Source organism: Choloepus didactylus, chromosome 5 (genome assembly GCF_015220235.1).
Source record: "Choloepus didactylus isolate mChoDid1 chromosome 5, mChoDid1.pri, whole genome shotgun sequence".
Classification (NCBI taxonomy): domain Eukaryota; kingdom Metazoa; phylum Chordata; class Mammalia; order Pilosa; family Megalonychidae; genus Choloepus; species Choloepus didactylus.
The window spans coordinates 115,480,707-115,498,283 of NC_051311.1; the positions used below are offsets into that span (position 1 = coordinate 115,480,707).

Consider the following 17,577-nt stretch of genomic DNA (forward strand, 5'->3'; position numbering starts at 1 on the left):
CTCTTTCTGCCAAAGCCTGGGGTACTGACAGAACCGAAGACCACGTGTGCCTACTGGTGACTTTATGGTATCACTAGGTTTTCAGTCCTTCCTGGTTCACACATCTGGTTACCCTGGCATCCGTTTGCATACCTCATCTTGCCGTATTTCTTTTCATTACGAGAATTCGTCTCAGAGATTACATTAAAAGAGGACCGGGAGAAAAGAATAGGAAAAATGGAACCAGTTAAGAGCAGGCTATAGGCCAAGGAACTATTGTAAGGTTATCCCTGCCCCTCAGGCACCTACCTACAGCCTCAGTCCCTGCTGCTTCCCTACATCAGTCCCCCTCAAGGATGTAGTGCAAGAGCCTACACCAGGACCGGGAGGCGGAGACCGGAAAAAAGAAACCGCAAGCCAGCTGCAGCTAAATCTACCGCTGTGAAGAGACCCGGACTTCCCAGACCCCTTCGCAGAAGGGCGGAGCGTGCGCTCGGCGGCCAATCCCCGCGTCCGCACGTCGCCGTAGCCCCGCCCATCCCTGCCCCCTCCCGCCCCGCCCATCCCCGGGGCTGGTGCGGCGGCTGCGACGTCGGCACTAGGAGACCCCTGGGTGGCGGCTGCGCTGTAGGCGGGCCACAAGCCTGGACGCTCTGCGGGGAGGGGCGGAGCGAGCAGGCGGGCGCGCTCTCAGGGACTGCCCCGGCCGCCGCCGCTGCCCGGGAATGATCTGGGTGGCAGCAGGCGGCCCCGGCTAGCGGCCCTGAGTCACCTCTGCGACCACCGAGAGGAGGGACGGTCGCCAGCCCCGTGTCGTCCCCCTCTCAGCCCCCGAGGAGGGGCGGGAGGAAGCAGCCGCTAATGTCAGGTACGGCCGGCGGAGGCGCCCTCAGGCTGCGGGTCCAAGGTCTCAGCTCCGCTTGCCCTCCCCCCTTCTCCGAACGTGTGGGGGGGTGGAGCTTGGCGGGTGGGACCAAACCCCCTGCGCGGCCAAACAGGTGTCTCGCGGTTGTGCCCCGGCCGGGTGAGGCGGAGAGGCGTCTGGGCTTCTGAGCGAGGCGCGGGCACTTCCTGCTCCGGAAGCCTTGGCGAGCTGCCGTAGGGGCTGCGTGCCCATTCGGCCGCTATTCCGTTGACATGTTGCATGCTCTTGACCGTGGGTCCTTCGTTCCTGACCTCTGGCATCCCTCATCTCCTCCTCGCGCTCAGCCTGGCGTCGGACAACGGCGGTGAGGCTCCGACTGCGCTCCGGTGTTCGCGCCGGATCTTTTAGCGGTCCTGTCCTTCCGGGCCCGGCTCCCCACTTTGGTCACCCCCGACCCCCTTCCCACCTGGGGTCAGGTGGGACCAGGAGCGCTGTTGTTGGGGCACCGTCCCCGAGAGCCGCCTGGCTGCCGTGCCGCCCGAACGCCCAGCAAGCGGGCTCCTTCCAGAAGTGCCCTGGGATTTGCCTGCGGCGTGCTTGGATCATCAGGTTTGTCTGTGGCTGACTTTTTAAAGTTTCCTTTTCGCTGGTAGAGTGAACAAGCCACGTGTATTGGGGGCACTTATTGCTTGGAGAAGGAGAAAAAGAGGTTCTCTTTCATCTCACCCCTTTTCTCTTCCCTCTACCCCGACAAAATGTGATGGGATTTTAGTAGGTGCTGACAAGTTGTCAGTAGAGCTTTGAATACGGGTAAACTTTATACTCTTAAAAGATAATCGTAATTTAGAGGGAATTTAGTTTTCCCTAGCCATTACCCGCTCTCCCTACTTTAAAAAAAAAAAAAAAAAAAAAAAAAACACAAAACATTACACACTCCGGAAAAATTGACCAGATTTATAGTCTGGTTGTCTAAATTTATTATAAATATTCGCTATTTTCTTTTAACGCTTTTAAGAGTGAGTACTATTGTTAACCATGAATTGATTTCACTATGAATTAAAAGTTATCAAGTTAGAACTTTAATGCATCAGAGTGAGTCATTAGGCCACTGTGTAAGGGACAGAAATATGTTCACCTACTAAAAATTGGGTATAGAACATACAAAACTCTGCCTGGATGCCAGGAAAAAGTGTTATGCGTAATTTCAGGTTGTTTTTGTTCTAGTGTGGGTTGAGACCTTTCAGAAGGTATTTGAATGACAACTTTCCGCTCCTTTATCAGATAAATGTCAGGTGAACCTTATGCAAATGATACTTGTGTACTAAGTATTGTAAGTAGTGAGCAATGCTCATTTTATTTTCTACAAGCTTTTGTATATATTGAGGTACAATTTAAGTGACTACAAAGTAACTGTTTTCACCATATGTTAACTAATAGTGATTCAGTAAGAAAAGTATGACGTTTCAAAGTCTTCTTAGGGAAGTACGGTACTAGTGGAGAACTGTTAAATGCCTCTTTAAATTTGCCTAGAAATTAATATAAGGAAAATATAAAGAAGAAAATATAAAGAAGCTTGTATATGAGAGCAAGGAAAGCCCACACAAAGGTGAAAGAAACCAAAAAGAAAATCTGAATAAGTTATCTAATACCTACAGTATGAGCTGCTGTTTATTAAAGTACACTTAAAACTATGAAAGCTGGATAATAGGAGATTTGAAATTACATGCAGCTTGGTGTAGTCATTTGCAATCTTGGTCATATAATTTATGTTATACAGTGTTTCACAAATGTCTAGCATTGTATTGTCAAATTAGAGGGTACAGAGGGAACAGAGTGAAGGGCATTTAAATTCATTCACATATTTGAGTGCCTATTATGTACCAGCAGTGAACAAATGGACAAAAATCTCCTCATGGAGCTTATATTCTAAAGCACTGGTTGTCAAAAATGTGGCCCCTGGATCCTTAGCATCAATATCCCTTGGAAATTTGTTGAAAATACAAATTCTCCACCCCAGACTTCATGAATTGGAAACTGTTTAACAAGCCTTCCAAGTGGTGCAGACTTAGATTTCTAGATGGAGACAGTAATTTACAAAATGTTAGCTATTGATAGTGCTGTGGAGAAGAATAGAGTGGCCAGGGAAGGACTGCTCCTCCTGTCCCCCTGCTCGCCATAGGTAGAGACATGAAGGAGTGAGGGAATGATCCATGTAAGTATCTGGGTAAGATGTGTTCACAACAGAAAACAACAGATGCAAAGACCCTGGCATATTTGAGGAATAGCAAGGAGTCCAGAGTTATACAGCAAGAAAAGCAGATAGTGTTAGGTTTAATCCTATAAAATTACTGCTATTTGTTTATTTTTGACCTAGAAAAACACCAGGTACTAGAAAGAGAAATCAGAAAGAAAGGGATGAGGGTGGCAGATTGTATGAAAGTGTTCTGAAGGTTTTGATCTCAAGGTTTTGAATTTCTCACTGAGATGGAAAGATACTGGAAGGTTTTGAGCAAATGAGTGACATGGTCTGATCTAAGTTTTAAAAAGGATTGCCCTGACTGCTGGTCAAAATAACCTGAAGAAGGAAAGAATGAAGGAAGGGAAAAAACTTGATTAGGAGGCTGTTGCAGTAGTTGAGAAGAGAAAGTGGTGGCTAGGACCCGGGTGGTGGTCATGGAGAGGTTAGAAGAGGTACAAGACTAAAAACACCCACAGGTTATATAGTTTTAACAGGTTAGTGGAGCAGTTCTCAACTGGGGCCAATTTTGCTTCACAGGCAATGTTTGGAGGCATTTTTAGTTGTCACAACTGGGTTGGGGTGGGGTTGTTACTAGCATCTAGTAGATAGAGGTCAGGGATGCTGCTATACATCACAGAATGAACATAACACAACAAAAAATTATTCAGCTCAAGCTGTCAGTAGTGTGAAGGTTGAGAAGCCTGACTTAATGGGATTTATAAAGGTCAGGGCATAAATGGTGGAGGGAAGAGGACACTGTAGACAGAGACGATGGAAGTAACCACTACATTGAGATGTTTAGGGAACTACAAATCATGATTGCTGAAGTATGAATTATAAGGCACAGAGTAGTACAAGATGAGGCTGGGAACCTGGAGAGAGTCTATATTGAGGATAACCTTTATATGTCATGTTAATTAAAAATGTTTAGTTGTTGTCTCATAGGCAGTGGGGATCCATGGAAGGGTGACATGGCCAACCTTGTGTTTTAAATGGGTCATTCTAGTGATGAAATGGGAATGAGTTGAGGGGAGACAACACTTGGCACAGGGAGATAGGTTAGATACTTCAGAGCCTAGGGAAGAGATAAAGGTCTCAAGTAGGACAAGGAGAAGAAATGGAAAGAATGGATTAGAGAAATAAGATATAAAATTGGCAAGACTTAGCAATTTGATGTTGGGATGAGGGTAAATGGAGAGTCAAGGATATCTCCCTCATTTCTCGTTTAGATAATCAGATTGCTCCAAGTAAAATGGGAAGCCATTGGTGGGTAATTTAGGTAATAACCAGTAATTTAGTTAAGGTGAGCAGGTTTGAGGGTGGAAGTAATAAGTCACTTTTGGACATGTTTGAGATGCCTGTAGTCCAGGTGGACATGTTTAACAGGCCTTTGTGTATGTGAGTTTGAAACAGAAAATTCTGAAAAGGAGCAAGAGATACTTTTGGGTAACAAGTGAGGGGAAAGTAGTGCACTTTGATTTTTACTACAGTATTTCACTGTAGATGAAATAGTCTAGTTTTATTTAATTTTTTTTGTCAGAAAAGTAACAGGTGCATATATGGTGAAATCAAAGCATCAAAAGATTACAGAATGAAAAAAGTTTTCCTTATTCCTGCCTACTCTACCCATCTTAGTTCCTGGACTTACCCCTTGTTAAGTATCTTGTGTGTATATATATATATATATATATATATATATACACACACACAAATCTATCTTTCCAGAATTGTCTGTATCTGTAGAAGCATTTAAAAAGCCATGCAATTATACTATAGAGACTTCATCTTAAAAAATAAATGTTTTATTTTACTTACTTTTTAAAATGAATGAACTCATGTTATGGAAAAATTAAGTGAAAAGGGTAAGGTGGAGACTAATGGATATAGCAGGATTTCTTCAATGTAAATTAAATGATGCATGTACATACATGCTGACATAGGGATTACTTTTTTGGCAAGAATACACAATAAACGATGAAGAGTAGTTACCTTGGGGGAATACAAGGTGTATTCTTCTCTATGGTTTCTGTATATTCTTTTGTATGGTTTCAGTTTGGATTTAACTTTACATTTCTCTGCATTAAAAAAATACCCAGTACACCTTATTAACATTAAAAAGTAATAGTGTGCCAAAAGTGCAAATATTTTCTTCATCAGCACATATAGGTAGGTCATTGTTTTTAACCGCTGCAGAGTATTCTATTCTGTGGATGTACCATAACTTTAAAATTTTGCCAGTATGATAGATTAAAAATAGTTATCTCCTTATTTGATTTACTTTTCTTTAATTATGAGTGAAATTTGAATATCCTTGACCATTGTATTTTATTTTTCTGTGAATCCTTTATTTTCTTTATTTTTATATTGGGTTGATCATTTATATTTTTCTCTATTTATGATACTTTTTTTGTATTTTAACATTTTTATAAAGAAATGTACCTTGGAACGAGCAATTTCACTACCAGGAATTTATCCAATTTTTATATAGTTATAGCTTACAATTTTTTTATAGTCATAGCTTCAGAGTTTGAAGAACATCTCAATTCATGAGATTATAAAAATGTAAAAAAGGAGATGTTTTCGTCTAGTTTTAGTTTCAGTTTTTAATATTGAAACCTTGGGAACATTTGGAATTGTTTTAAGGAGAAAGGTAGGGATCCATCTAGCTGGTTGTAGCTAATTATTTCAATACCATCAATTGAATAAGCCATCTTTTTCATTCCACTTTGAAATGCTATGCATATTATGTATTAAATTTCTATATGTGCTTGTTTTTTGCATAGACTCTTTATTTTAGTCTGGTGAAGTCCTTTTGATAAAGCTCATTAGATAAAGATCACCAGGGACACACCGGTAGTCTAACAAAGTTAGGTTAATTGCTGCTGTGAGGGAGACTGCACACCAGAGGAGCTGCCAGCATTTTCATCAAATAAAAAAGGGACAGAGAGAATTTTAGAAAAGGGTGGAGTTCAGGAAAAATTGAAATGAAGCAGTGTTTGATAGGTTTAAAAAAACAAGACTTTGTGTCAGCGGGTTAACATCAAGCCTGGCCAGAGAAGCCAACTCAAAGTCCTGTTTTTTTGGAGATTACAAAGTTATGATAACTATGGAATGTTGTCTCTGGAAACCCCTATCTGAAGCTCTGAGTTGGAAATCAAGGCTACTTCCGTTTCATTATGATGTACATGTCTCACATCCATGAAAAAGTAGGATGTTCCATTCTTACTGACGATGGTTTCAAACAGCATATATTCTGACAGTCTGTGGTTGTAGAGAACAGAGTTTCTCAGTTGACTGTAGTATTAATTAACAAAAGCATGTTTTTACAGATACACGGATACCAATCTAAATATGAAATTATTTTAATATCTGTTCAGTCTCAATTTGAAATTATTTTAATTCTTATACCTCTGTTTATTGTGGCTAATATATTTTTATAATCTGATAGGCTTAGTCTACTCAACCCCCAATGCCCCTTTCCAGAATTTTCCATTTATACTTACATGTTTATTTTTCCAACAAGTTAGGATAATTTTTACCAAGTAATTTAATTTTTTAAAATCTTGTATTTTGATTGGGATCACATTACATATGTAGGTTAATTTGGAGAAAATTGACATCTTTACCATAGTGAGTTTTTGTATCCCAAAATATATCTTGTCTTTCAAGTTATTCATGTACTCTTTTAGATCTTTCAATGGAATTAGGTTTTTTTTTTTTTAACATAAAACCTGTGCATTTCTAATTTGTTTATTTTTTGTGTCTATATTTTTTGTTTGTTGTTGCAACATGATCTTCCATTATTGTTGCTTATTATCTGTACGTTAAAAAGTGATTGATTTCACATGTTAATTTTGTAAATAGTTGGCTTAAATAAATTTTGTGTTTTTTCTGGTAATGTTTCAATTTTTTCCCAAAGTCATATTGCTGTGATATGATGATTTTGCCACTCTTTTCAAATACTTTTACCTCTTATTTGCTTATTTAGTTGCATTGACTAGTTTTTCCAGTGCAGTATTAAATAATGATGGTGATAACTTGCACCTTTGCTTGTGCTTACTTTAATGGGAAAGCTTCTAAGGGAACTGATGTGTCAAACACAACTGATAGTATTAATCTATGTTCTACAATTGTAGTGTCTCCTTAGTATATATTGTTAATACAGAAAGGGAAGAAGATATCCTGAGATATGGTAATCTCATTGGGATCAAAAGATGGATGCTTTCTAGAAGACCTGTAAATGAATGCTTTCTTCTTAGGAAAATAGAAATAGGGACAGGTGGGTCATGATCCAGAAAGACCAAAAAAGATAAATATTTCAGGAATAATCAGGTATGTCTGTGGACTTCCTTCCTGTGGAATGGATAGGGTTTCAGCCTATGTTGGGAACAGGACAGGTGGGGGATTCATGAAGAAAGAATGTTAAATGCTCCTAAGACATTTTCGACATTATAAAGCAGTATAATGTTCCCTTAACTTTCGGTATCATAGAAACTACTGAAGATGGATGCAAAAAATAATTGTGGACTCATGGATTAGTAACAAAAGGAACCTGAAATTGGTAGGAACATTTTAAAAGTAGAATTACAATTTGAGATTTATACAACTTGATTTTAACTCAATTGCAAAGTTTTATTGAATCTTTGGAAAGTTTATTAATTTTTTATTACATACTTTTTAGGATCCCTGATATTCCAAGGTCCTTTCTAGTGCTAAGGTTGTATACCTGTAATGCTTATAAAGTACTTAAGGTTCATTAGGTGAAAGGCTGTGTGTTCATTTTTTTCTGTTTCTATAGTCTTAATAAATTAGTAATAGAAAATATTTTTAATCTTTGTCAGAATTTATACATACTTCTATTATAGTTCCTATGAGGCAAATGCAAATTAGGCAGTATAGCTATCAATTTGGAAAAATCAATTCAACTGTGCTTCTTCCCCCTTTCAAAAATAAAAAGCTTGTTTTTTTAAATGCCTTTTACAAGCCAAGCAGGGTGCTTGGTACTGGGGATATAGATAAATGAACCATAGCTGTCATTCTTCAGCAGCACATAGTCCGTTGGGAGAGAGAGATGCAAATACTATAATGCAGTGTTGTTAAGTGTGTTATAAGGACATTAATGAAGGAACAAGGAAATGCTTGGTGGGAGGTTGTTAATTTGGCTGTGGGGGTTGGGTAGGGATGTCATGGAAAGCTACAAAATCTAAGGTAGCCTTGAAAGATAATTATGCATCTACCCAGTTGGCAAAAAGGTGGGGAGGGTGAGAGCTCTCTAGACAGAAAGAATAATAGCCAACGTCTATATGAAAGGCCATGACAGACTTGGAGAATGGCTGAAATGTAGGCTGTGGGGAAAGTTGGTGTCAGAAATAAGAGGCCACAAAAGCAAACTAGAGCCAGATCTTGTGTACCAAGTTAATTAAGCAGTATAAACTTCATCCCATGGCATTAGGAAGTATTATGTTTTTAAAACAAGACTACTGTGTGGAGCCTATATGAAGGTGTTGGCAAGATGAAGTAAAAGAGCTGAGATCAGGAACAAATGATCAGGGAATGGAGGAGGAACAGTATTATCACAGAGTGGTAAAATAGAGATATGTGGAGATATGAAATTTGGAAAGGCAGAGTGGTGAATAAAATGAGATGTTCTGCCTTCTCATTTCAAACCTGCGGATATTTATTGCACTAGTATCTTGTGAAAAACATCATGATGAGCAACTTTGATAGGCAAGACGTGTTTTTTTCTTTTTACAAAAATTTTAGATTATCTTGAATAGAGATTTAATTCGCATACCATAGAATTCACCCTTTTAAGGTATGCCATTCAGTCATTTTTAATATGTTCACAAAGTTGTGCAACCATCACCACTGCCAATTCCAGAATTTTTTCATTACCCCAAACAGAAACCTCATACTCATTAGCAGTCACTCCCCATTCACCTGTCCCCCCACTCCAGCTTTCTGCCTCTATGGATTTGCCTTTTCCAGACATTTCATATAAATGGAATCTCACACTATATGGCCTTTTCTGTCTGGCTTCTTTCACTTAGCATAATGTGTTAAAGTTCATCTATGTTTTACCATGAACAGTACTTCATTTTTTTAAAACCATAAATACTAAGATAAATTTATTTCAAAAGATGCAAAGCATGTATGATAAAACATGAACACCTATTATTTCTGGTGGGTACATGTATGTTTATACTTTTGCATATTTCTTTAAAATTTTCAAAATAAAATCACCCGTATAGGGCTCATCACTTTATGCAGTGAGCATTTCTCAGACAGACCACGTGTTGTCACAACAGAATCATTGGGACAATAATTTACAATAGAAAGAAGAATGCAGACATAGAATCAAAGAAGGTAAACAATGGAAGAAACCTCTGAGATCTGATCTAAACCCCTTGTGTTCTTCTGGAAATACTAGGAAACCATCTGTGTGTCTTTTCAAAGTTACAGGCAGTTAATTAATGCCAGTATCAACAGAAACACCCTGATCTTGGCTTCCTGAAGTGGAAAATGATTTTCTAATTTTGTTTTTTTTTATCTCAAAGTCCAATTTTGTGGCACACATTTTCAACGCAAACAAATTTTACTGTCTCCTTACATTGTTTTTTTGTCAGAACATTAGCAAACTTGCCTTCATAAAGTACATTGACTTCCAAAAACAAAGGCTTAAAAATATAACAGACACCAAAATCAGTTAAGGTGCTCAAGAGAGTCCTTTCTGTCTGGTCTGAATACAAAAGCTATGGAAAGCATAGACTCTCTATTTGTATTAAGTATGTACTGCAGCAGAGAATTAAGCATTTCTTCAATTTGAAGAAATGAATCATTGCTACAATGGAAACCATATTTCTTTAAAACTTTGCCTTTGGAGAATGATCCAGGCTCATATATAGAAAATTATATACTTAAATGTCTGCATTGTATTCTGAAGATTAAAGATTTTCGGAAAAACATAAACTATGTATAAGAGCACAATTCTGAAAATTGGGAGGATGATCACTATGAACTTAATAGCGGTATGCACAGTATTATCAACTAATTTTACTTTACTAATAAGAATTTGAATTTTTAGAAAACCATGCTGAGATTTAAAGGCATCATTTGAAATAACTTGGTGTTTTATACTACAGCATTCTGTTTCCAGAGAAATCAGCCTGCATATAGCCCAAGTGTTAGGAAACTGCCAACCAGCACAGCACCCAAAATAATTTAAAACAATATACAATTCCTGAGTGTAGTTTTCTACAGCTTAATATTAATAGCACTAATGACATCAAACAGATGTATTATAGAAAGAAAACACCAGGTTTAATACCTTATGAAATATACACAGAACTTGAGTTTTCCTATAAGATACAATTCAAGTCAAAATAGAATTGTAAATGTTATCAGATAATTATAATGAAAAAGTCTAGACGGTTAAAAAACATGTAAACCATAAAAGATAAAAAGTATTTAAAAATATGCAACATTCTAACCACTAAGTTTAAACTTTGATTTTAAAAAAGTAAACCTAAATTTACAAACTTTAAATTTTACATGATCTTTATTAGAACAACAAAAAATAAGAAATGGTAGTCTTTTAACCATTTATACACAGAAAAAAATCAACAGGGAGGCTGGTAGAATGCTAAAGTAGTAGCTAAAATATGAAAGGACAAGGAGTTTATTAGTGGAGTCATAAAACAAACTTCACCAAAACTGTAAGCTAGGAAACAAGCAGTTTTCATTTCAGAAACTTCACTGCGTGAAACCAGTTTCCTTATCTGAAAAGAATCAAAAATAACAGTTATCTAAAGAGTTGTTAGGAGGATAAAATAAGATCATGTGTGGGAACGCACTTAGCTACTAAGACATCACTGTCCAGGATGTGAAAGTTCATAGCACAGTTCACACAGGGCCCTTCCTTTAAAGCTAAAAACCTCAAACAGTTTCTGGTTCCTAATAGAAGGACCAATGTTTGTAGCATAAAATCCTTGATTGGAGTATTCAGCCCAGTTGTTTTCAAAAGCTGTTTATAAAATGCTTCAATACTGATATTAAACCGATGTTACTAAAGCTACCAAGATTTTGTAATGACCACAAAGATATGCCCTCCCAGGTTGAAGTCCAGAGTCATTTGCCTTCTGAGAACACTGCAGAGATGTCAGACAGATACACCTGAATCTCTCAAACAAAAGTGGCATCTCCCTTCTATGTCCATTTATCATAATCTCCGACCATCTTCTTGATGTGTGACAACTTGCTCTTCAACTGCTTGCAATAACTCCTTTTACTTTTGTAATCTGCATATCCCTTAACTTCCTTCTGTCCGTTGTATTCATCAGCAACAGCCATATACTCTTCCCTTTATTTTCTGTAGTCATCCAGTTCTTTATATAGATGAGAGAGTTCTTTATTGACCTCATCTGCTTGTAAGCTCTTGTATTTCTGCAGGGCAGTGTCAAAATTTCTCTTGTGGAGTTGTCTTTGTTGATCTGAAGTGATAAGTGGGTATTCCCTGATTCAGTCCTCCTCCAGCTGATCACATGACCCGCTGCCAGTTGTATAGTCCGTTGTATAGTGGGCATCCTTTTCCAAGGTTTCTCATAGTTACTACTGCTGCTGTAATGAGGCTGCCTGAAGTCTTCTGCAGGTGAGGTCACTGGAAGTTCCTGAACCACTTCAGGCACCAGTGTTGATTTATAGGAAGAATCTGGGTACAAATGTCTGTCATTCACTTTACTATTGGAAGAGTATGCCATGGAATTGTCAACTCTCTCCACAAAGTCAGATGGTGGTGGGGAGCATGTCTTATGAGCCTGCAGAAATGTTTTTAACCCACTCTTCAACATTGAGTGGCTGCTCATCATAGATGTTTTCCTTGTCCCACAAAATATTCAACTTATCATGCTGGTCTGTCTTTGAGTTTTCATAGCAAAGAAATTTTTAAAGCAAAAGTCGCAATAACCACAACCCCCAGCACAATAGCAATGGCAGTTCATCAGGTCTGTAAGGAGGTGGGCTTTCAAAAGTCCTTGATGACATGGCAGATGGTCCCCTGATGTTCAGGATGAGCAACCCCTCATGTCTGGCAAGCTTTGGGTGTGAATAGGTCCAAACCAACCAGAGGCTGCAGGAGACAAGGAGCATGCTTACCTGGTGGGTGCACCCAACATTCTTCTTTTTTATAGCCAAATAATATTCTATTCTGTGGGTGTACCACATTTTGATCATCCATTCGTCACTTGGTGGACACTGGATTGTTTCCATCTTTCGGCTATTATGAATAAGGCTGCTAGGAACATTTATCTACTGCTTTTAGCGTGGGATGTATATTTTCGTTTCTCTTGGGTATGTATACCTAGGAGTAGTATTGCTGAGTCCTATGATAAGACCTTACTTTCTGCCTTCTGGGAATTTATACTCTAAACAGGGAAAAATATGCAGTGACATGCTTTTCAATAGATAATATGTATTCTTAGTGCCTAGGAAAGTATTTGACATATGGAAAGGTGCTCAATCAGTAGCACCTTCCAAAGATTACATAAAATCTCACAATCAAGTTAAAATCAAGTTGTATAAATCTCAAACTGTAGTTCTGTTTTTAAAAATGTTCCCACTAATTTCAGATTCAGACAATCAAAAGATGAAAGTATCTTTTTATTCCATGAGTCCACAAATAATTTTTGGTTTGTAGTATGTTACAGTGTTTTATCATATCAAAATGAAGGGAGGAGGGAAGAGAGTGTGTCATACATTTTTCCCTTTACAGGTGCTCCTTAGTGGCTAACACTCAGACTGTAGGATTTCCAAGCCTGGGTATACCAACCAGTAACATAAAAAAGATTGAACCTGAACCAGATGGACAGAACACTGAACTAAGGAAAAAGCTTGCTTCCCTACTTTAAATATTAGTCTAAGTTCATGTGAGGATGGGCATGTTCCCAGCTGAGTTCCAAACACCCTGAAATTAGGGAACTTTCAAACCTTCCTCTTCCATATTTCATGTCTGGCAAGCTTTGGGGAAAAAAAATTCTTTAGTCAAAGAAATGACATTGATTCTCACAGTGTGGTCCAGGAAAACTGAGGTCTCTCAGACCCTTTCAGGAGGTCCACAAGATCAAAACTATAACAAGATGTTAGTTGCTTTTTTAACTCATTATCCTACATGTGTTCGGTGACGTTTTCTATAAATTACATGACATATGCTAATGCAACAAATTAAATGCAGGAGATATGAAACTCCAGCTGTCTTCTACCAAGCCAGATATTCAATTGATATAACCCATATAAAGAAAAACTATTTGGGGTCCCCACTAACTAAGATTTTAAAGAGATCCTGACTCCAAAATTTTTGAGAGCTGCTCAAGTAATATATATTCATTAATCTCAATTTGGAAACACAGAGAGAAAAATAATTATAGCTGCCCTAATCCCACCACTGAAATTAGAATCATTAACATTTTTAAATGTTTTTTCCTAGTCTCTCTCTTTTTTAAAGTACATAGTTAAATTAATATTGTTTATAAAATTTTGCCTTCTTTTTGTTTTTTTCATTTATGTTCTAACCATGTTTGCATGGTGTGTGATATTCTATTTAGTGGGTATACCTTACTTGATATAATTTTCCATTTTATTAATTCTAATTTGGGTTATAAATCTTTCTTTCATTTAGCAGATATTTGAGAGCTGTGTGCACGGCACTGTTCAGAAAATGATTAAAAAAAATTAAGATGATTTCCTTAGACTAGATTTAGAGTTGAGTTACTGAGTCAGAAACCAGCTATCCTTTGAGGGCAAAAAGTACAATATGCTAAAGAGAATTTTAAATTGTCTTTTAAATTTCTGATATTAGCAAGTCACATGGCAAGCTCTTAAAAGTATTAGAAATTTATAGCCTTTTAACCTGGAAAGGACTGAAGAAAGTTTAAGTGAATTAATTTAAACCACTAGAACAGTATGCTTTGCATTGTGTAATTACTCAGTAAGTGTTACCTATTTTTATTAGTTCATAGTTTAGATTTGACTGTTATTTTAAATTTTGAAATGCAACCTTGTACATGACCAACTCTGAATGTTTTTCCAGGCATCAGACCCATACTTTGAACAGCTTGCCTTATATTTCTGCATCAGTGTTCTACTAGCACTTTAAAATAGATACGGTATGATGCAGTTAATGTTGATTTAATCAAAATTATAATACAACCATGAGAGTTTGTCATGTCCTAATATCTTTCCTCTCAATACTTGTTGGATAGTTTGGCTGGGCGTAAAATTATAGGTTGGAAATCACTTTTCCTCAGTATTTTAAAGGAGTTCCTCCATAGCTACCTAGATTCAAGTGTTTCTATGAGAAAGTCCAAACCCATTTGATTCCTGATCTCTTGTATGTGACCTTTCCCCCTTCTCTAAAAGCTTGTAGGATGGTTTTGTTTTGTTTTGTTTTGTTTTTTGACCCATGTGTTCTGAATTTCATGAAAATGTGTCTTAGTGGGTCTGTTTTTATTCACTTGTGCTGAATCCTTTCAGTCTGGAAGCTTCCTTGAAATATTTGGCTGTTGATTTCTTCCCCGCTCTTTTGCCTGTATGTTTTCTCTCTTATTTTCTATCACCTTGTCTTTTTACATTTGAGGAGATATTTTACTTTATCTTCTAGCCATTCTACTGAGGTTACCAGTTTTCTTGTAATATTTTCATTTGTAGGGGTTCTTTTTGTTCTCTGATTTTTTAAAAACTGGTATCCTTTCATTTCTTCTTGAATGCAATAGCATCTTTTATCTCTGTCAGGATATTAATGGTAGTTGTTTGTATTTTTTTTAAGTTTTCATCTCATTGCATATCTTCCAAGTTGCTTTAAATGTATGGTGATTCATGTCTGGTTGTTTATATTTTAGAGTAGATACTAAAAAACTAATAGAAAGCTTTGTATACATGGGTGGGTTTTGTTACCAGTGATATTCACTGTAGGGTGAGCTGACTGGCCTGAGTCGTTGATGAACTTTTGGGGGTTCCTTAGAACAAATCCAAGCCAAGTGAATTTTGGCTTCCTTTATCCTAAAACAACTTTAGGTTGTTGCTGTTTCTGTATCTCCTTACTGCTTATAGGCTCCTGGTGTGTTTCCACTCCCAACATCTAGCTCGAAAGGCTCCTTGCTACAGGTTGCCCTCAAATTGCCAAAGCCTGCTTTGGCAATGTATAAACTGTGGAAGTGTGTAGGAAATTTGTTTCCTGGGGACAGCTCTTAACCAATAACCTAGTGTGAGCTACACTCTCTGCAGAGCTCCCTTGAGGGATCAAGCCAAAATTACCCTCAGTGGGACCTTGCTTGGCATCTTACTGTTTCTTGCTTGGCTTCCTTCTTTTCCGCCTCCCCCTCCCCTACAAGTTTTTCGAGGAAATACTTCCTAATAAATCATTTTAACACAAGTACCTAATTTCAGGGTTTGCTTCCAGGGCGTCCAACTTAAGATAACCAGTAATATTTCTTCTGCATTCTCCTGGGTAATATAAGTATTTTTGGAATGAGATTGGATTGAGATTTTCAATGCTACCCATTTTTATGCTTTCTTTCGGAGATGTTGCTATCAAACTTTTACTTAGGAAGAATTGGTTAAGTTCTGCTACTTCATTTCCTGCAGTGATTTTTCTAGTAAAAAAAAAAAATCAGTGTTTTGAAAGATGGAAAATATTTTGTCTAGGAAAAGCCTGGACACCATTTGCCTTTTGAAGTCTGCCTTCTTAACAACATTCTTTATTTCTTCTATGATTTCTACTTAGGTTTTATATCTTGAGTCAGCTTTGATAATGTGCTTTTCTAGAGAAATGTGCATTTCATTTAGGTTTTCATGTTTAATAACAACTATTTGTTATTGTTATATAAAGTGTTCTGTGTTTTTTTTTTTTCTTCATTTATTCTGTGAATGTAGATATAGTTTGAATCCTGATTTGAAAAAAACAACTGTAAAGAGACATTTGTGAGATAATTGAGGAAATGTGATGACGGAAGAGAGTTTGGGGAAACTTGAATTACAGACTGCAGGTCAGATGATTTCAAAAAATTGTTAATTTTGTTAGTGATAATGGTTACATGACATTACAATTATGTAAGAAAATGCCTATATTTTTAGCAAGGTATACAGAAGTATGCTGTGATGAGATGATTTGATGTCTGAGATTTGCATTAAAATACAATAATTGATAAAAGGGAAAAAAGAATAAATGAAGTAAATATGGTAAAATTTTTATTATGAGTCATTCTGCCTGATAGGTATATGGGGATTCATTGTTATAGTCTTTTTGCTTTTGTGTGTGTTTCAAAATTCTTGTAGTTAAAATTAAAAAAAAAATCAACTTCAAATCTCAGTTATCCCTATGATGAAATTAGAACATAGACTTCATAGCACATTCTCTCCCACCCCCACTCCATTTTAGTTAGTGTATTAGTTAGGATTCTCTAGGGAGACAGAACCAACAAGAGATACCTTAAATATAAGATTTTATAAAAGTGTCTCATGCAAGTGTGGGGATGCACGAGTCAAAATTCTGTAGGGCGGGCAGCAAACTGGCAACTCCGATAAAGGTGTTCGATGAACTCCTCAGGAGATGCTGGCTAGCCAAAGAAGTGAAGGTTCACTTTCTTTCTCCCTTAAAAGTCTTCAACTGATTGGATTAAATCCAGCTGATTGAATTTGAAGACATGCCCTTCATTGATGTAATCAGTCCCGGGCGCAGACAGTTGGCTGATGATTTGATAAACCAGCCTCAGATGTCCTTGCAGTAATGGTTAGGCCAGTGCTTGCTTGACCGGACACCTGGACACCATCACCTGGCCAAGCTGACACATGAACCTAACCATCGCATTTTTACCTAGTTCTCTTATAGTTAAACTACTATTACCATTTTATCCTATGCAACTTTTCTTTCCAGAATAATATCATTTCCACTCCACTATGTTTCATAATTACCATACACGGTTACTTCACTAGTTGATGTTAGCAAGGATTACGTGTCTAACTGCCATTCCTTTCATTGTATGATTTCCTCATTTGTGATTTTTTTTTTTAAATTTAGATTAATCTCTCAACTGAATTATATCTTTAAATAGGTAGTGTACTGAGGGTACATGGATACAGAATTCTTGCGTATTTGAAAATGTCTTTCTGTTACCTTGATTTTTGAATGACAACTTGCTGATTACTTAACTATGGCATAGGTTTCCCCTCAAAAACTTAAGTTTTTGTAGCATTTCATTTGGCATGTAATGATACAGAGGAGAAAGCTACCTGATATATTTTCTGTCTTTCCTTTTTCCTGGGTTTTCTTTTTTTTTTTTTAAGAGCAAAGTTCGGGATATCCTTCAATACTGATCCATCTACATTAGATTTCTCTGGGTCATCTTTGAGACCCGTAAATATTCAGATGCATGACCTTTATTTTAGTGTATTTTCTTTCATTATATCTGATTCTTTCTTTCCTTTTTCATTCTGTTCTCTTTTGAGA

At 37.4% G+C, this 17,577-nt stretch overlaps 2 protein-coding genes and 1 pseudogene across 6 annotated transcripts in view; 1 reads left to right on the forward strand and 2 right to left on the reverse strand.

The window, feature by feature from the left end:
• The window catches only part of ASNS (asparagine synthetase (glutamine-hydrolyzing)), a 223,765-nt gene extending 223,436 nt beyond the window's left edge, over window positions 1-329 (reverse strand). The window contains exon 1 of the mRNA XM_037836754.1: window positions 289-329. The gene's annotated coding sequence lies outside the window, so the exon portion shown is untranslated. The remainder of the gene's footprint in view (window positions 1-288) is intronic.
• A 257-nt stretch (window positions 330-586) lies between these two features.
• The window catches only part of C1GALT1 (core 1 synthase, glycoprotein-N-acetylgalactosamine 3-beta-galactosyltransferase 1), a 123,002-nt gene continuing 106,011 nt past the window's right edge, over window positions 587-17,577 (forward strand). The window contains exons 1-2 of one of the 5 annotated variants that reach the window (XM_037836760.1): window positions 587-1,453; window positions 16,005-16,117. In XM_037836760.1, the coding sequence (XP_037692688.1) occupies window positions 16,075-16,117 (43 nt within the window). In that variant the 5' untranslated portion in view covers window positions 587-1,453; window positions 16,005-16,074. The remainder of the gene's footprint in view (window positions 1,454-16,004; window positions 16,118-17,577) is intronic. The other 4 variants (XM_037836761.1, XM_037836757.1, XM_037836759.1 and 1 more) reach the window with 4 other exon arrangements.
• LOC119534775 lies at window positions 11,289-12,075 on the reverse strand (annotated as a pseudogene).